The following is a 20,406-nucleotide window of genomic DNA, read 5'->3' as shown; positions in this document are numbered from 1 at the left end:
GGGGTAACACACTCGCCTATAAACCAGAAGACCCAGGTTCAAACCCCACTTACTACCATTGTGTCCCTGAGCAAGACCCTTAACCCTGAGTGTCTCCAGGGGGGGACTGTCCCCGTAACTACTGATTGTAAGTCGCTCTGGATAAGGCCGTCTGGTAAATGCTGTAAATGTAAATGTACCTGCTCAGGTTTGGTTGAAGACGTGACCCCAAAGGCACCAGGGAAAAAAATGAGATCGATATTTCCCCAACGTGAGAATGCAAACACCCGAGTGGGCTTTACATCTGCGTTTATTTGTGGAAATATTTGATTGATAACCCAGCAACGGCGCGACCCATCTCTGGCACGGCCAGCAGCCCGGCCGACTGTGTACCGAGCACACAGCACCGCGGCAACCGCCGCGGCTCCCGCACACATGGCTGCCCGAGAGCGGGGGAGATGTTTGACAGATGTTTTCCTCTGTGTGGCGTATGCGCGTTGTGGGCGGGCCGGGAGGCGGATCCTGAACTCCGGTTTCTTGATACAGGCGCAGCCCTGAACCACAAGCAACAGCAGCGTCCATAAAATCTCGATTAGGGCATGTAAACAGGCATGTGATAAGTTCCGGGAAGAGATGGGCGGACAACAGGAAGGATGTGGTCACTTCAACCATGTGGAATAAGGAAGGATGTTGCTTTAATTCCAAAATAGTGGGGAAGACTAATAATATTAATAATAATAATAAAAAAATGTAATTTGACTAGCCGAGACTACCACCTTTAAGAAGCAGGTGAAAACCCTCTTATTCAAAAAGTATTTCAGACAAATCTAAAACTTACACACGTACATGCGTACACATTGCACAAAACTATATATATATATTTTATCAGGGCTCTTAGTTTTTGTAAACTCAAATTCTATTGAAATCGAACGAGAATTGCTGGTGTCTTCCTTCTGTAAGTCGCTTTGGATAAAAGTGTTTGTAAAGTAAAGTAAAACAGAAAGCTATTCACCAAAGTGCTGGTACATATAAAAACAGAACACAATGAGTGAGGATAAAATTAACAACAAGAGTAAAACAGGAAATAAAGAAATAAAGAAATGATATATACATTATTTAAGCGAATTTAAAAAATAAAATAAACTCCTGGGTATAGAGGTATTTTTTCAACTGTTTTGTAAAGGCTAAGATGGACGGAGAGAGTTTGATGTACAGTGGTAAGGCATTCCAGAGTTTTGGAGCTATAGCTGCAAATGACTTATCACCCTTGGATTTTAGGCTAAATGAATAAATATTACAATTCATAAAGAAGTGATCCGTCGGTGAATGGATTCATTTGGGGGCGTGCAGAGTTCATACCTCACACTGTGTTCGCCCCTCAGTTCTTTATAAAGGGAATTTTTGGGTCACTGGTGGCTATTTGTATGTAAGCTTTATGATTTTATAAACTATCAAGTGAATTGAAAAGTGAAAGTGACGTGATTGTCATTGTGAAACACTGCAGCACAGCACACGGTGACACTACGAAATGTGTCCTCTGCTTTTAACCATCACCTTAGTGAGCAGTGGGCAGCCATGACAGGCGCACGGGGAGCAGTGTTCGAACCGGGAACCTTTTGATTATGGGAACGCTTCCTTAACCGCTAGGCCACCACTGCCAGTAGGTGCGTGGAAATACAGTTGTGTGATTGAGTCCAGGTCCTGGTCCTGTAGATGGGAGAGTCATTAGATAAAGTTCACCCCAAAACCTGGTGCACATTCAGCAGCCGCACTTCAGGAAAATTTATGGACTCAATCTAAGAAAAGCTGGAGGAGGGTGGGGGTTCGGGCGGAGAGAAGTTCAGAGGTGTGTAATGAGATACAGAGCTGAGCTCCAACGTTCTCCCCCTCCTCCCGATTACTAATTACGAATCCATGCGCTGAACTGACAGTCGGCACAAATACCAGCAGGACGGGCGTTTGTAAGATTTGTGAGATAATAGTGATAGCGGACAGCATATCGCTACGGTTCCTACCAGAGTGGAGCGCGGCACATCAGAGGTGGTAAATTACAACCGCGGTCTGGATTCATACCAACTTTACCAACTTTAATGATTTTTTTGGAGCTAAGGCTCACTCATGCTTCAGTCAACCAATCAGAATGCCGCTTTTTACAACGTCCATCGGCACACGCCTGCACTTTTACGACTGCATTGACTTTACGTACTGATGCCCCCCCCCCTCGACTAAGACACTCTCGCTTCTGACCCTGCATGTCTGAGCCGATAACAGGCACCTTAGACCACAACAAGTCAGTCAAAACTTGGAAACATGGGCCAAATCCCGTCCTGTATCGATTAACTGTCAAATACGGGATGATTCTGTATTTTAAACGTGACACACCAACTCCACAAAGTGACCACGCCCACTGCCAGCACCAATATGCAAATGATCAGCATGTCATGTCATGTTTGTTCTGCCCTATGTCTAGAGGGGTCAATTTCAGGTCTTGTTCAGGCCACCATTTTTTTATTCTCTCTCTTTGACTGGCCTGTGCATGTTGGACATGTTTTATTGTGTGAGAACTGGGTTGCGTGGTCCTGGTTCGTTTTTTTAGCCTCTCAGCAGGTGTGGAGAAGCAGTTCTGAAGTTTGGGTGATTGTGCCGCTGGTCCGCCCTCCCCGTATATCGACACGGTGGTCACGTTCGTTCAGCGGCCGTCCCCGCCGCCCCAGCAGCGCATTAAAGTGAAATTACAGAGCGGCTCCCCTCCGGCTCTGTCATTACCCGCGGCAGGCATGTTGTCCCTGCACCGCAGCGGCGGTTGCGCTTGCGTTCCGGAGGGTTGTTAACAGCGTGTTAAGTCAACACGCCGCTCGGGAAGAATCGTTTGGTTCTGTTTGGGGCTGTTCGGTTTACATGAACGTATTGAGTTCTGCCAGGAAGCATATCGGGAGTGAAACAGACTTCGGTTAAAACAGACTTTGACATGAACATGGAGTGCGTGTGTCAGAGTGTCACCATGTTGCCTGGTCCAGGCAGCCCCTGGTGGCAGGTTGGGACGGATCTGAAACGTGATTGGTCAGGAGGGGTGAATTAACCCATCCCTACTGTGTCCGTGTTTTCCTCAATTACTGATTAAATTCTGGTGCAGGATTCTCCTGATTCAGCTCCAGCAGAGCTGGAGTGTTTGTAGTCATGTGACCAAACGTTTGGGGGAGCCCTGGCTGTGGGGCAGGGTATCTGCTGTTTAATACACTGAGAAGGGGGGTGTAGCCCCAACTGATGGCCCCGCCCCTATTTGCAGAAGGCTGCACGTCTTCATCAGGCCTGAGAGGAAGATAGGAGAGAAGCAGCATCTTGGAAAAGGCGCTTCTCACGGTACCATTCCGGCTCTTCCCGCCACCGCGTTTTCATATTGCAGCAGACGGTGGCTCCGCCTGGGTGTGGGTTCCTGGAGACTCATGGTCTCAAAGACCCGCTTATCTCCCTCACTCTCACACACACACACACACACACACACACACACACCCATCTCCCGGAGAATCACCGCGGGATCTGTTCAGATTCGCTCCGCTCTGTGAAATCGGACGTTTCTTCCACTGATTTGCCATGAAGCGGCGTGCTTGTCAGGGTTTTACGCTGCATTAGGTCTCTCTCGCTGGCTCACAGAGCCCTGACCAGGGAGTGTGGTCAGACCTGCCCACTGGACAGCTGGACACAAACCAACACACATGTGAAGGAGCGGGACATGGACACGGGAAAAGATGAAAGCCAAGTGGAGAACCAGGAAGGGGGGGAAGCACCTGGCTGGATAAAAAATGAAAAACAGAGGGGAACAGAAGATGAGAGATGGACTGGTTTTAATATTTATGTGTGTATGTCCAAATCTGCAGTTAGTTCAGAATTTCTGTCTAAATACGTATGTATTTCTATGTATAGGTCTAGGTGCTGATGTGTGTGAGTGTGTGTCTGTCTGTTTGAATGTATACAGTGTATGTGTGTGTGTGTGTGTGTGTGTGTAAGTGTAAGATGCTCAAGGAAGGACAGCTGCACTCCAGACCTGAGCTCCACAGTGAAGAGGTGCAACTCTTCACTTCACTAAACGCAAACTCATGTCCGACCTTCTCATCATCATCACCATCTACTCCCGCTCTACACACACACACACACACACACACACACACAAATGTTACCATCTAAATGTTGTCTGACCTGGAGACTCCCACTCAGCTCCATCACTGGATGGCATCAGATGCTCCAGACTGGCAGAGGCAGATTAGTACCTAGCGGGTGACAGGTGACAGGTCCCCTCCTGGTCCTCACCGTTCCTGCATCCTTCAGCCTGAGAACATTTTTCATCCCCTTTGCCATGTACAGTTCATCTTCATTCAGAAGATTATGTGCTACTCTCGTGTTTCAGCAGACCTGGGGACCAGGCTATGCACAGCAGAAATCCTTCATCCAGAATTACTCTGTCTGAAGTGATTATGGGGACGAAAGCAGGAGACGCAGACAGCAAGGCCGTGGACTCAGGACTGTTTTTTGCATACATGATCAAGTCTCTCTCCTCTCCTTTTTGTGCATCTGCTTTAGATAGCGTCACACATCATTTAACAGGATTGTAGGAAGAACGCGGACATGAAGCTGGGATTGTATGGGTGAGCATCTCCCTTTCTTTGTCCTGTTTGTGTCCATCTAAAATGAAAAGGTCAAATGTGTGATCTATGGAATGAGATGAGACCTTTGGTCAGTCTGTCAGCAGCGCTGGTCTGTAGAAGTAGGTGAAGAAGTTAAAAATGGAGACGCATTTAGATCCCTCTAGTTAAGTAACCCCGGAAGATGTGACTAGGAGCACTAATGCTTAAACACTCAGGGTCAGTTGATAAATATCATCTTATGTGATAAATATATTGTGTAGTATTGTTGATGAAAATGAGACTAAATGTGGTTTACAAACCAAAAACGGTGTCTTCATTTTCGCTGCCAAAACGAGACGAGACGTTATTTTCTCTTGTTTATTATTATTTTTATCATTATTTCTGTTTTCTGTTTATCATTATTTCTGTTTCCATTTGGTTGCACAGATGACATCACTTCCTCAATTCCCGTCCATGCATTATCTATATGATATATGGTGGTGGGTTATCAGAGGGCTGGGAGAAAAAGACAAAGCAGCACAGCACACAGTGACACAACAAAATGTGTCCTCTGCTTTTAACCATCACCCTTGGTGACTAGTGGGAGCAGTGTGTGGGGATGGTGTGTTACTCAGTGACACCTCAGTGGCACCTTCTGAAAACCTTCTGATTACGGGGCCGCATCCTTAACTGCTAGGCCACCACTGCCCCACACTTTGGGCACACAATGAAGTGGAAAATAAAACAGAATGTGGGTAAAAAACATGGGGAGAAATGCGGCCACTGGAATGGATGCCGAGTATTCTTGAGGGCCCATTCCTGGCGTCCATGACACATTTAAATGTAAGTTTACAGCATTTACCAGACTCCCTTATCCAGAGCGCCTTACAATCGGTAGTCACAGGGACACTCGGGATCTTGCTCAGGGACACAATGGTAGTAAGTGCGATTTGAACCTGGGGCCTTGTGATCTTCTGGCTCTTATACAACCACACAACGGTCCCCCAAACTTCCCAAAGGAAGTTCATTCATGTAACAACAGTCCATAAGGTAACAATAAAATAACAAGATAACTTTGTTTTAATTGACTAAAAGCAAATGTTTTTGTCTATTCTACTTCATCCTTGTACTATATTGACTGGGTTAAAAAGAAATTGTATTGCTAAAAAAATTTAATTGACTAAAATATTCATGGACAATTCTGACAAAAATAAGACTAAAATGCTCAGACTTTAAGTCTTGACAAGACTAAAATGAGTGGACGTGACTAAGACTAATAAAAACTAAAATGACAGCTTAATGCAAAGACTAGACTGAAATTTAAATGAAGTCAGACTCGCCTCTGCACATCATTTTAACCCTGAAATGATTTCTCAGATCTGGCCAGACGACGTGGGGAGGAAACAACAGATTTATCGTTCCGTACTTTTTTCCACTGCTTCAGTGCCTCTCACTCCTTTCATTTCTCCCTTGGTGGGCGGCAGTGCTAGTGGTGATGGGAAGATGGTGCTGCAGCTCGAACGTTACTTTATTAATCTCTCTCCTCCCATGTTTGCTCTCTGCAGCCAGGCGAGCATGGCGGAATGCCGCGGTGCCCGGCGCTGCCGAGTCCGACAGCAGGGTTTGTTTGTGGACAAGTGTAAAGAGAGCGCCGGAGGGCAATCCCCCCACGGCTGGTTGTTAAGTGGGGCCAGTGGGGGCCGGGAAGGGTCAGAATGCAAAGAACTGAAGAGAGCAGCAGACCTGGCAGGTGGAGAGGGGTGGACGAGGCTGTCCAGCATTAACCCTCAGATTTCCTGGGTTTAGACAGGGACTATGCTGGACATCGGACGACCACCAGGGCGCCTCTGAATTGGTCTTATTCTTTGAAGCTCTGTGTTGTATTACTTCAACTAAGGCCCATTCCTGGGGTCCCTTACACATTTAAATGTAAGTTTACAGCATTTACCAGACTCCCTTATCCAGAGCACCTTACAATCGGTAGACACTCCGGGTCTTGCTCAGGGACACAATGGTAGTAAGTGCGATTTGAATCTGGGGCCTTGTGATCTCCTGGCTCTTCTACCAACCACTCAATGGTCCCCCAAACTTCCCAAAGGAGGTTCGTTCACTTTTGGACATTAGATGAAGTGAAGGCAGTGCCCCGACTGGTCCAGTTCTCGCTGCTAACAAACATGCATCTTGACGGTACTACTAAAGAACTAGACTCACTGGCATGGCCTTCAGCGCACATACTGAACCTCAGGGATGGAACTGCTTCACACAGGACTTTGCGCTGGTTTTGGTGCATCTGGACCTCTTTTCAGTACACTGCCAGTTGGGTTTCAGAGCTGGTTCAACACTATCCGGGTGCTCCACAACCGTCTAACGGAGTATCAGAGAATGTGAACGGGAAGGCCACTTCAGCTACAATCAGTCTTCTTTTGCGGTAGCCAGGTTCGAGTGAAAGGTCCAGCTGTGTCCCGAGCACCAGGGCCTCAAGTCTCCGTTCTATTCAGTTGATGCCTACCATGACGAAACGAAGCCTGATGGCGGATCAAACCTAGGCTTTCAATTCATTAGATAAAATAACACTGAGGGAAGAGAGGATTTGAATAACCAGAGTGGAGTTGGAACAATTTTTGGAAATCCTGCATGTGCGGACGTGTGAAAAACGGATGAAAAAAAGCACTGTGCACTCGTTGCTGGCTGAGAAGGAGCCGGCCTTGAGCTGCAGCGCCAGTTGCAATAATTTAAAAGCAGAATAAGTGAAAAGTATGCAAAGAGGTACCAAGGGGCGGCTGAAACACACTGGCAGTCCGACTGGCAGCAGGTTTTATATTTATTGTTTTACAGCATCTGTCAGGTTACAGGGCAGAACGAAATGGTTTAAAAAATTGTGGAGGAATGTGCCAGAAGCCTCCATGAAGTCAGCCTTGGTGTAAGTCTAGCACTCTGGGCAGCGCTGAGGTGACCTTGCAGATCCTAAATTCCGTTACGTTTTGCCAACTGCTGTAAGTTTTGAGAGAGAAAATGAAGATCATGTGGAAGTGTTTTGGAATGAAGAGATGAAACTCTTCCAGAGATGAAACGTCATCGAGGAGATAAAGAGATGGAGATGGGGAAAAAGAGCATCAGTCTCAACATTTTCCAAACTCTTTCCAGACTCCTGTTCGATCTGCACGTAGGGACGTGGTCGACCTTCAGGTGAGACTGACCAGAAAGAAGAGGCACCGACACAAACTTTCCTTTGCTAATCTATCAATCACAGATGTGATGGAAAGCCACAAGTTCCATTTATTTCAAAACCATAACTACCCAATTTTGCTGTTGACAGGCGATTCCGGACGTTGTTCAGTTTGCAATTGAACAACTTCCCATGCCTGAGGTCACAGTTCTGGTTCCTGTTTAGCTTTGGCTCAAACTAGACACTGATTGTCTGTCCGTTTCTGAAGTTCTGTTGGTTCCAGTTCCCGTGCTGGGTGGATGAGGTGAGATGCGCCCTGAGACTCTCAATCACAGGCCACATCCCAGCCTGACAAATGAGGCCCATCGTGGGGTCACACGCTAGGCTCCACCAGCAAAAAGGTGGGAGACAGGCGAGTGAAAGAAAGTGAAGTGACTGTCACTTGTGATACACAGCAGCATAGTGCACACAGTGAAATTTGTCCTCTGCATTTAACCCATCACCCTGAGTGAGCAGTGGGCAGCCATGACAGGCACCCGGGGAGCAGTGTGTGGGGACGGTGCTTTGCTCAGTGGCACCTCAGTGGCACCTTGGTGGATCGAGATTCGAACCTGCAACCTTCTGATTACAGGGCCGCTCCCTTAACCGCTAGGCCACCGCTGCCCCAGTGCACACAGTGAAATGTGTCCTCTGCATTTAACCATCACCTTTGGTGAGCAGTGGGCAGCCATGACAGGCGCCTGGGGAGCAGTGTGTGGGGACAGTGCTTTGTAAAGTAAAGTGATTGTCATTGTGACACACAGCAGCACAGCACACGGTGCACACAGTGAAATTTGTCCTCTGCATTTAACCATCACCCTGAGTGTGCAGTGGGCACCATGACAGGTGCCCGGGGAGCAGTGTGTGTGGTCAGTGCTTTGCTCAGTGGCACCTCAGTGGACCAGGATTCGATCCGTCAACCTTCTGATTACGGGGCCGCTTCCTTAACCGCTAGGCCACCACTGGAGTGTTCCTGACAGTTATTTTCTGCCGCTGCCAGGTACCCCTTGGCTGTGGGTCTCTAGAATACTTGCATCAGAAATACCTGTCATCTTATTGTACTATAGTGAGGTTGTGCTGTGATTGGCCATACGTGTTCGGTTGGTGTTTTACTGGTGTTGGCTTGACGCTGTTTTACATTACTCAGGACTTCAGCAGAAATTGACGCTGAGAAAACGTTGCATGCAGTATTTATTTGTCGCCATCCGAACGTGGAGCCAACCGAATGCTGGTGCTGAACTCGTGTGAGTTCCAATGAGCAGAAAACTGGTCGGTGTTGAGTCCGGGCGAACCCGACACCTTGAACGGCATGAAAATGCAGGGATCAGACATCCGCGTGAACAAGGCCGTAATTCTCGTCTCTTCCGACGTGTTTGAAAATGTTCAGAAAAACGGGGCTGCATCGTGATCGAATCGAATCATGAGGCCAGCGAAGGTTCACGCCTCCGCTGCACACGCGACAGCGACGCTCTGGACCATGTGAGGATCTTCCAGCTGTACCGCACATGCTGCCCACGCCTCGCCATGTTATTTGCTTCGCTGCTCTCGCCCTCCCATGCCCCGTCATCCCCCCGTCATCCCCGCCTGCTTCGTGGTTTTTTTAATGCACCGTGTCTTTAGTGACGGAAGCCCGCCGTCCAACACCTTGTCATCAGCACCCTCTCATTACACGAACACCACCGACATTAATGCTAACAAACAGCCGGAGTTTAATACACTTCAAGGTCAATTGCTTCTATGCACACATGTGTTGATAAATGATTGCATGCTTTTTTTTCCCCCCTTTTCTTTTGGAGCCTTAACATTCCACCCGTTGCTCTTTTTTTTTCCCTGTTCTGTTTCTTTTTGGTCCAAACCCTAATGAAATTTTGGAATGCCTCAGTTGGGAGAAAAACTGACTTCCAACGCGCTGTACAAAGGGCAGCCTGCGGCTTTGTTCTCGAGACGTCTTTATTTAATCATCAGCTGGGATTTCTCACACAGATCATATCTGATAGGGTGGCTGGGCTTGGCACGGCCCCGCTGAGGTCACAGGCTTCAGTCAGCACGTTATTTTATAACCAGCCAGATGTCAGTTTCACTGACCGGCACTAGAACCGCACCCACCGGGACACTGCGGGGGCATGGGGGGTCAGTAATGGACTGAATTATCCTCATTATCTCACATGGCTTCCACCCATTAGACATCGTGGGTACTGTTTAGAGGCCAGGCAGGAGTACAGTGTGTACAAGGCAGTATTTGTATTGCACATGTACTTTTTGTAATCTGCATACACATTTGCATGCATGTGTTTGCGTGTATTATTTATTTTTGCAGCATTTACCAGACGCCCTTATCCAGAGTTACAGGGACAGTCCCCCCCTGGAGACACTCAGGGTTAAGCGTCTTGCTCAGGGCCACAATGGTAGTAAGTGGGATTTGAACCTGGGTCTTCTGGGTCTTCATAGGCGAGTGTGTTACCCACTAGGCTACTACCACCCAGTTGTATTATTGAGCCTTTGCGTGTTAATTCCACACGTACTGCGCGGTCTGGACATTTTTGCCAGAGAGCAGCAATAAAGCTGCACACCCAGAGCAACCCACAGCCGCGCAGCACACACACAACACAAAGGCGTCGATGCAGCGCCGGCCTACGTGCGTGAGGGGCTTGTCGTTTCGGGCTCACCGGGAAACGTCCGAGGTGGAACGAAGGCATATTTCCAGTTGGGGCGCAGGTTTGATCAAGACTCATTTTGGGATTACCGGTTTGGCAGGGCAGGCAGGGATAAAGCCTGGTGGAAAGGAGGTGGAGTGGAAAGGTTGAGTGCACCTCACCTGTCCTCTGTTCTTCCATATTAGAACATGGTTATTCCATGCCCAGACGTATGAGGGAATGGCAGCAGCTATACTTGTCTTTGGCAGCCTTTTTTTGTCTAGTTTCTGCGTCAAGCTGTCATTTTAGTCTTTATTAGTCTTAGTCATTGTGGAAGTGATGTCATTTGAGCGACCAGATGGGAGATGCTGGAAACAGAAACCGCAATATAATAACACGATTTATCAAAGATGAAGAGACAGTTAAGTGTAGTTTTTATCTTGTAAACCATATTTAGTCTTGTTTTTATTTGTCAACAATACAACATGATATATTTTGTTAAAGTCACATGACCGGCATTTACATCTCGTCTCATATTCATCGTGTCAAAAAGGTTCGATGATGAAGACATTTTGTTGAACATTAGTAGTATCCTAGCGGGTAACACACTCGCCTCCAGAAGACCACAAAGTCCCAGGTTCAAACCCCACTTATCATCGTGTCCCTGAGCAAGACCCTGAGTGTCTCCAGGGGGGGACTGTCCCTGTAACTACTGACTGTAAGTCGCTCTGGATAAGGGCGTCTGGTAAATGGCAGAAATATAAATACATAAATGTAAATATAAGGATGTACAGCAGGTAGAATAATGTCCCAGGGTTCTTCTAGTGTCTCCAGGTTGCTGTTGCTGGTGTTTCTGATTCCCCTCCAGCTTCTCCTGAACACTTTGGAAGAAACCATCTGTCGCCTCAAAGCTCAGACACAAATCACAGCATTTCCCAGCCTCCATAATTATAAACCATTACCATCAATTCCCCGAGTAGCTAAATCTTCTGCATTAGCAATTACCTTGAAATGGCAACTCCGGGGCCAGGCCTGCATATGAGCAACGTAATGCGCTTGTGATAGGACAGGAGTGATTTTAGGGCCGCAACGTGTGGCTGTGTGCAATAGAATAAAAATAAATAAATAAATCAAATAAAGAACGTGCTCACTTGCTTCCCCTGTCAGAACGTTCAAGAGTGATGGACAGCTGGACCCGGGCCGGGCGGCCAGTCAGGGGTGGCGTAGGAACAGAGGGGGCGGGAGCGTCTGGCCCGGCTGCCCCGTCGCTGCTGCTGCACGCCATAAATTCTGTCTAAAGAGGGTTTACTTTTTGATTTTAATGGAGGCCGTAAATTTGCGGCGCGCGGTCCCACAGAGAGTCGTTTTTAAAAGGCCACTCTCCCTCTTTTCGTCTCTTTCTACCTTTTTCCGTCTTCTCTACAGTACGGCTGGAGCTGGGCCATTTGTCCTGTAGTGTTTTTCATACTGTACCTCCCGCCCGCCAGCCATTATATGAGGTGTCATGTTATAAATAGAGTGTGTGTGTGTGTGTGTGTGTGTGTCTGCTTACTGACTGACGATGGGATTTCGCAGGTGCTGTTCGCGCTGAACCAGACGCTGCTGCAGCACGAGAGCGCCCGGGCGGGCACCCTGCCGGGCGCCTTCACCACCGAGGACCTCATCATGCACTACAACTGCGGAGACCTCGGCTCCGTCATCTTCAACCACGACACCTCGCAGGTCAGGACCGTCCTGCCCAGATCAATATTAAGATGTCAAGGGGTCAGAACCACGTGGAACATTTTGATCACACTTTGTGGGTTCATTTCATTTCTTTCGACACCTGGACGACAGTAGAACAGCGTGTGAATTTTGAATTACAATGACAGATGTCTTTACATTTGAGAGTCGCCAGTTTCTGTAACTGTAAATGCATTCAAAAACATATTTCGTTTCATTTTGTTCCAAAACACGTAAGTCATCTGGATTTTGTTACTAAGAATATATCGTTTCATATCGTTATGCTCAGCCCTCGATATGCAGACGGTGTAGCTACGGTCATGAATCAGATGTAAACTTCAGCGCGCGTTCTGATGAATCGCTGCTCCTCTGAACTCCCAGTCTGGGAAGCAGGTGCTCCCTGATAGGTCGGACTCTAATCCCCAGCTCTTCATCACACCGGCGCGGCGAGGGCGAGGATAATGCATTTCAACACCCGCCACTCGGCAGGGCCGAGGGGGGGGAGAGTGGAGGAGAGGCTGCTGCCCGGCACTCCGTATTTCCTGCCGGGGCAGGAAATGGCTTCCTGTGATAAGTTATCTGCGCTCGGTTCCCTCTCCCGTCCTCCCAGCTGTTTTCTTTTCTGTTTTCATTAAAAGCCTCAGACCGCAGGCCAGCTGGGTTTGCTCAGGATCCCTGGACTGGCCAGCACAAACATTTTATATGACAGTGACCGGCACTTTACTCCGTATTTCAACACATTTACCCGGTCGGTGCGCCCTCTAGATCACGCGTGAGGCCCGCGGCCCACATCCCGCGAGATCGCTTTACATAGATCTATTATTTTGGCCCGGTGATAACACACAAACTACTGATCCCGTAATGCGGTGCAGACTTGGCTGAGCGCCCTACGTTCCGGCTCGTGCGGCGCTCTGGTGACTTCGAAGTACGAAAAACAGAATTTCGAGCCGCTTCACAAGCCGTGGAAACTGCTCCTGTACATATTTACATTTACATTTACATTTACAGCATTTATCAGACGCCCTTATCCAGAGCGACTTACAATCAGTAGTTACAGGGACAGTCCCCCCCTGGAGACATTCAGGGTTAAGTGTCTTGCTCAGGGACACAATGGTAGTAAGTGGGATTTGAACCTGGATCTTCTGGAGTGTGTTACCCACTAGGCTACTACCAGCCTTACTATTCAACTGCTTTATGGGATCTGCAGTTTGTGTGTTCATAATAATAGATCTATGTAGATCCCCCTCATTAGATCATTTCTATTCGAGTATATATCCTCAAACTCACCTTACATTACAACAATTTACAAAAAACAGGAAACGGCAAAGGAAGCTTGAATCAATTGAATACATGGTTATTTGTGAAGCGCTTTTTACAATGAAAACTGTCACACTGCAACCGTGCTCAGTGCCACTATGAACAAGAGACCACAGCTCAAGGCAGGAATCAGCAGATGACAGCGGAAGACCAGGCGGACATTGTACTTCTCAATACGTTTGTAGGTCCATATGTCCATATTACAACCGACAGGCCCAGATATCAGAGCTCCGGCTCCTTCGGAGGTCAGATCCCAGTGCAGTCGGATTTCTGGCTATAAACTTAATTTAGACAAATCCGCCAGGATGCGGTTGAATATCCCTCCTGGTACCACACTGAGGTCAAGGTTTCATTCCGCAGACAAGGTGTTTACTGGCCAAGGAATATTCCTCGCCCCTTCACGAGAACTCAAAAATAAAAAAATAAAAAAATTTAAAGACAGTTGGTTGGCTGAGCCACAAACGGTCAATTTATTCTCCATTTATTCATGTACCTGAGCAGGTAATGTAATGGTGGAAAAGAAACTAAGAATTATTCCTTTGGTTAAACCGGAGCAGAGATCATCAGCATATTAATAATGTTTTTCCTTCCCAAGTCACAGTGAGGGCGAATACGTGAGAGAGCACTTTACACCCTTCATGACCTGCTGTGTACCCCGTTAATTTAACCTGAAAGATAAACACGAATGAGAGCGAAAAACCCACTGAGACACACGTCATGTGCAAAAAGAGCGAGACAGGGAGAGGGAGGAAGCTTGTGATGGAGTGAGAGAGCGGAGTGTGGGGAGAAAACAGGGCCGAAACAGGTCATCTGTCAGTGTCTCAAGGCGCCTTTTAGAGGGCATGTGTACACGCGTGTATACACACACACACACACACACACACACAATCTCTCTTCGTGACACCTGGTGCACTCACTCTCACACTTGAGGTTAAAACAACCACACGAGGGGCTGAAGAAGCGAGCATGTCCTTTTAAAGGCCCAGCGTGGCTGAAAGAGGGCGGCGGGCGGGGAGGACGGGCGGAGTGGCACCCGACCGAGCGCCGGCTGGGCGAAGTTGCTATGATATGTGGAGATTAAACAGGAATCTGTGGGATAAACACACGTAAACAGTGACAGGCCGATACCGAGGTCCACGCCCGACGCCCGCTGGCCCACCGCCGCGCCATGCCAGCGACAAGGGGAGGAGTCCACGCCCCCCCGCACAACAACCGTGAACTGTGACATCAAGCATCTGGGTAACCAATGAGAAACAGGAAGTAGCTGCTTGCTGGGGACCTGTATGCTGGAGAGGAGGAACTAACTACGTGCCATTATTTCCGACACCCTGATGATATGGAGCGACTTTAATGATGTTTTTATAACCAAAGTATAAAAGGGGAGGGGGCTATAGGCGAGATTGACAGCTTTTAGCTTGTAGTCATAATTTGATGGTGCCATCAGTGGATACCAGAATCTCTGTGATGACCACCTCAGGACCACGTCTGCAGTTCAGGCCTTTGATGGACGAATTCTGCTCTCTCTCCATTTTATAACCAAAGTATAAAAGGGGAGGGGGCTATAGGCAAGATTGACAGCTCTCACACACTATTTAAATTTGCTAATCTTTAGTCAACAATGGTCAAAAACTATATGATATCTATAAAACTGGCATGAATACTAGGTAATTTTCCCTAAAATATCAAATAAAATAAAAAAAAAGCAAGTGCACAGTCCAGTCTCCCCTCTATCGCTCATTTGCCACCATCACCCTACCTGTTACACATATTTTATGTTAAAGACATAAAAGTCTAATATTTGGTTATGGTTGCAATATTTGCATATTGGTCTTCATTGTATACTTGCAACATTTGCAATACTGTGATGAATGTGATCATTTCATGGTGCCATCAGTGGACGCCAGAATCTCTGTGATGACCGCCTCAGGACCACGCCTGCAGATCAGGGCTTTAATGGACGAATTCTGATCTCTCTCCGCCCCCCCAGCTCCCTCACTTTGTGAACAGCTCCCTGCCGGCCCACGAGCGCTCCACGGCGCTGGAGATCGACAGCTACTTCCGCCGGGAGCTCATCTACAAGCGCAACGAGCGCATGGCACGCAGAGTCTCCGCCCTCCTGCAGCGCAGCCCCGCCCAAAGCTTCTTCTTCGCCTTCGGGGCAGGTGAGTGGATCACAGTGCGGTGTTCTAATATTTTGGCCTGGTGGGACAGGGATTATGTGCTGGAGGTCCGGTGAAGACGCCCCTTGCACCCAGAAACACTAGTGCAGCAAAGAACGTCTCTGGAGGCCTGCAGTGAGCACGTCTACTGATGAAGTGTGTGAGTTGTGAAGTGTTTGGGTGTGTGTGAGCTAGTGATGAGCAAATTTCCTTTGAAATAAATGAGAAAACGCAGAACAACAATAAGTCTTCGATGGTTCCCAGACCTGTACACACACACACACACTCCATAGTGAGATGCCAGCTCCCTTCCTAACACGCACCCCTCAGTATGAGCTGTGATTTTCAGTGGTCAATCCAGCCTTCTGCTCTTAATGTGTCCACTATGACACAGTGTGTCCTGTGGGACCGGGCTTGTGTGTGTGTGTGTGTACGTATGTGTCTATGGAAGGGAGTTGCCGTCTCCTGCATGTTTGTGTGTGTGTGTGTTTGTGTTTTGGAGAGGGGACATGGTGATTAATGCTCACTGCCTTGTTTTTCCTCTGTGTGCAGCTCACTTCTTCAGCTTTGTTTCCACAAGGCTTCAACAGTCCCAACCCAGCTGTACACTGTGTGTATGTGTGTGTGTGTGTGTGTGTGTGTGTGTGTGTGTGTGTGTGCGCACATCTGTGTGTGCATGTGAGGAGGGAGAAAAAAAGAACAAAATTCCATTGTGGTGTTGGCTGGAAACCAGAGCTGCTGAATTTTGAAGACGTCCCTCTTAGATTTAAGATTTCTTAGGAGAGAGACAACAAAACAACAACAGTGCACACACACACACACACACACACACACACACACACACACACACACACACACACACACACACACATCAGAGAGTATTTGACTTAAAACGATCTTCCATTTCATTCCGCTGTCATTCTGAAATCAGAAACAGGAAATGTGGTAAATAAATGGGATGTAAAAGGGTCCGCCGGTATCAGGCTGATGCTCCGCCCGGAAAAATGAGTACAGGCAACGGTGAAGTAAAACACTGACCTCCGTGTAACCCCTGAGCTGAATATGGCTGAGACAAGTTACTACGCCACTCAGCAGGGGACTGCTGGGACGAAAGACAAAACTGGTGACAAATAACGTTTTAAACATTCCGAAAACGTTTCAACTGCATTCAATAACCTGGAAATGATTCACGTGTTGGCAAATTAATACAGTTAACCATGTTAAAAGTGTTAAAATTGTTAAAAATGACATCTGTTAATGTGAGTGTCAAAACATTTATCCAATTAACAACTGAATTTATTTACGCACTCTAGAACCGTAGAACTGATTTACTTTAGAAAGTGTGACGCTTTTACATTTTCCTCTGATTATTAGCACTTTTACTGTAAAATTCCTCCACTAAAGGACACACATTCCTTGCGTGGCAAAGCCGGCTTCTCCATTACTGCCGCTTCCAGCTCTGCATTTTACAAGAGTACAGTAGAAAAGTGGAAAATGACCATTTCCATCGGCGGCGTCCTGTTATGCAATTCTTTCCGGACTGCTGCTGGCGCCCCCTGTAGGAAAGCTGGATCCGCTGTTGCCTGGGCAAAATGACCAGACCACCGGGAGCGTGGCCCATGACAAGTACATCCAGTAATCCAAGAATAAGAGCGGTGGAAAACTCACGGCTCTGGGTTGGACTTGACAGGCCTTTGTTGTAAGAGGATTGGTATTTCGCGAAGACACACACACTTCCCCTCTTCTTGAGAGGCACCATCGAGCGGAATCAAATCCCTCACATACTCGGCCAACAAGTTGAAATTGTGCAACACTATAGTGATGGTACTATATAACACTCTCTCACACTCACACACACACACACACACACACAACACACGCTCATTAGCAGAAGGCAAGAGGGTGAGCAGTGCGTCAGGCTGCTGTGTTCCTCTTGCCGTTTTCCTCAGGTTCTCATTGGCTGGTTCCTTACTCATTGAAAACGTGTCCTGGAATTTCCTGCATCAGCAACCACAACGTCCCCAGAACACTCTGCACACCCACACTGATCAGCTGCAGCCGAGCGACCACTGACAAGTGAACGTGAAGTGACTGTCGTTGTGATTCACTGCAGCACAGCACACAGTGACACAATGAAATGTGTCCTCTGCGTCTAACCATCACCCATGGCGCCGGGGAGCAGTGTGTGGGGACGGTGCCTTCATCAAGGGGACCTCAGTGGCACCTTGGCGATTCAGGATTTGAACCAGCAACCTTCCCATTATGGTGTCTTATTCCTTGCCTGTTTGGCCACTATCCCCACAAATTCACCACAGGTGTAAGTGAGATCCACGTGTATAAGACGGATATGAAGTCATGAACTCAGCATGGATCTCACAAACTCTCCAAAGAGAGTTAAAAAAGGAAAGGAAGGTGTCAGGACTGGGGCATTAACAACTTTTTTTCAGATTGACTTGTCAGATGTTCAGACTTTTCTTTTAGCAACTTATCCACCATCTACGGATGTGCAATCCTTTACATCCTGTCTTGCGTACGTCCCGTCAAGGATATAGATATAAATAATAAAAACAAAAGTACTGTGGCACTGAAGTGAACAGAAACCTCACAACCAGGAAAATCCGAAACAGGGAAGACAGGTTCAGTCCCGCACACGAGCCGCTCACACATATACGTAAAAGTGAAGTGATTTTTTTATTGTGAAACACTGCAGCACAGCACACGGTGACACAATGAGACGTGTCCTCTGTATTTAACCATCAACTTGGTGAGCTGTGGGCAGCCATGACAGGCGCCCGGGGAACATCGGTATTTCCCACCTTCCGTCGTAGAGCGAGACATTTACAACAAAAAAAACACAAGTTGACACTCTGGTGGTGTCAACTTGTACAGATCGGCTTTTCTGCTAATTCCCTAGTTGGAGCACACGGTGCATCACCATCCTGACCCATATCCACATCGAAATCTCCCACAGTGGGCATGTGAGCATCAGAACTGGACCATGGACCAACGGAAGACGGTGTCTTCACGTGGATGTTCATGTTCATTTGAAAGCGACCGGCAGCAGATTGAGCGCTCTGTTGCCTCTCGCTGTTATGTTGCTGTGTGCCGGGCTCGATGTGTGTGTGTGTGTGTGTGTGTGTGTGTAAGTAACAAGCTATGCACAAGTGTTTCGGCGTCTCCTTCTGTCTGGGTGTAGGGGACTGTCGGCATCCCTCCCGGCGTCCCGCTGCTTCCTGCCTCTATCGCACCGACGCCATCTCTCCATCCCGTCCCAGCTCAGACGCTGTCTGTCTCTCTCTCTCGCTTTCCACTCCCAGCAGGAAAAGACGCGAGCCAGGAGACGGCCTGGCGCTTTCGCCGAGTTTTCCGGCTTTTTGGCCCATCGTGTTTCAGGATGTCTCGCGGGCGTGATGCTAACCAGGCCCTGTCTCCCACCATCCCCCTCCACCCCGTCACTAACACGCTGACACGCCTGTCTGGACCCACAAAGCAACCAGTGAAGAGATGCGATGTGAAAACTCACTCCAGCCATGAATCAAACTCCAAGGGGTGGTAGTAGCCTCGTGGGTTAGACACTCGCCGAAGTCCCAGGTTCACTGAGCAAGACACAGTGTCTCCAGGGGGACTGTCCCTGTCACTACTGCTTGTACGGGCGTCTGGTAAATGGTGTAAATGTAAAATGTTAATTGTCCGCTGATCGGCAAAAATGTACCTGCGGACACTTTGATCCTTCCACTAAAGTTCCACTCGTTACACTGACCGACCCTGGATCAGAAGGTCAGAGCACTAGAGTCCTTTCCCAGAGTTTAATTAGATCTGTGTTCCTCGTAACAGACCTGTTATTACATGCATCATTACTCAATGGAGTTTCCATCACTATTAATCCAACTGATTTGGAGGAACGTCAGGGGTCCCAGGGGTGGAGGGGTTAACAGGGAGAAGGTAAGATGAGGCTCTGGACGATGGAGGAGAGGAAGTTTAGTAAAGGAAGGTGAAGGAGGGACGCGATGGGTGCGATAAGGGTGACTTTGAATCGAGAGACTCCTTCATTTGGGACCATCTCAGCACTGAAACAGGGACTTGTTAGAGGGATGAATGTATGAAATTACAATCCCTCTCTCTTTTTCTCTCTCTCTCTCACACAAACACACACAAACACACACACCAAGGTTAATTCTCAACAGTGGCAGTTTGTCCTGTCAGGTACCAGCACCCGGCAACAGTCTAAATATTTGAAGGTGGGGGGCCGGTGCAGAAAAATCCCTTAAGGAGCCCCTGGGGACCAGGGCTCAGATAGGAAGTCGAGTCTGCGTTTTTCCTGAAAAAATAAAATGAACCCGCGGGTTCTTCAGAGTCTTGTGTGACGGAACTAAAAAAATACATTTGTGCTCATTTTAACATCCAATCACCAAGCAACTGCAATGCTTCATACGTTTGGAAGCCACGACTGTCGGTGGAGATAATGTTTTAGGGGAGGTGGGGGGATTCTCTGGGCAAACAAAGCATGAGAAATGGGAGGTAACCTTTCCCCATATGACGTCATAAGGGGACAAATTCTAGATCAGACCGTCTGAGCTGCCACTCTCTGAATTGTGATGCAGAATGGCAACGGTAGGGAAACTCATATTAATAATCTCACAAAGCGATGTTTTCAAGTCAGAAAACCTAAAAAAGAAGTTCAGATTTCACCGGGTGAACACCTTGTGCTAGTGCTGTTAAATCCATAAAATTCATTTCCCAGAGGCAATGGGAATTCATATATTCACCACTGA

The 20,406-nt window shown here is 47.8% G+C and overlaps 1 protein-coding gene across 2 annotated transcripts in view; it reads left to right on the top strand.

Moving 5' to 3' along the window:
* Positions 1-20,406, top strand: part of trabd2b (TraB domain containing 2B) — a 35,079-nt gene that overhangs the window by 10,798 nt on the left and 3,875 nt on the right. Inside the window, exons 3-5 of one of the 2 annotated variants that reach the window (XM_028961091.1) lie at positions 12,012-12,158; positions 15,463-15,637; positions 18,955-20,008. In XM_028961091.1, the coding sequence (XP_028816924.1) occupies positions 12,012-12,158; positions 15,463-15,637; positions 18,955-19,190 (558 nt within the window). In that variant the 3' untranslated portion in view covers positions 19,191-20,008. Of the gene's footprint in view, positions 1-12,011; positions 12,159-15,462; positions 15,638-18,954; positions 20,009-20,406 lie in introns of those variants that run through there. The other variant, XM_028961090.1, reaches the window with a different exon arrangement.

This window comes from Denticeps clupeoides, chromosome 19 (assembly GCF_900700375.1).
Source record: "Denticeps clupeoides chromosome 19, fDenClu1.1, whole genome shotgun sequence".
NCBI classification, from domain to species: domain Eukaryota; kingdom Metazoa; phylum Chordata; class Actinopteri; order Clupeiformes; family Denticipitidae; genus Denticeps; species Denticeps clupeoides.
This window is presented reverse-complemented; position numbering and strand designations above follow the sequence as displayed.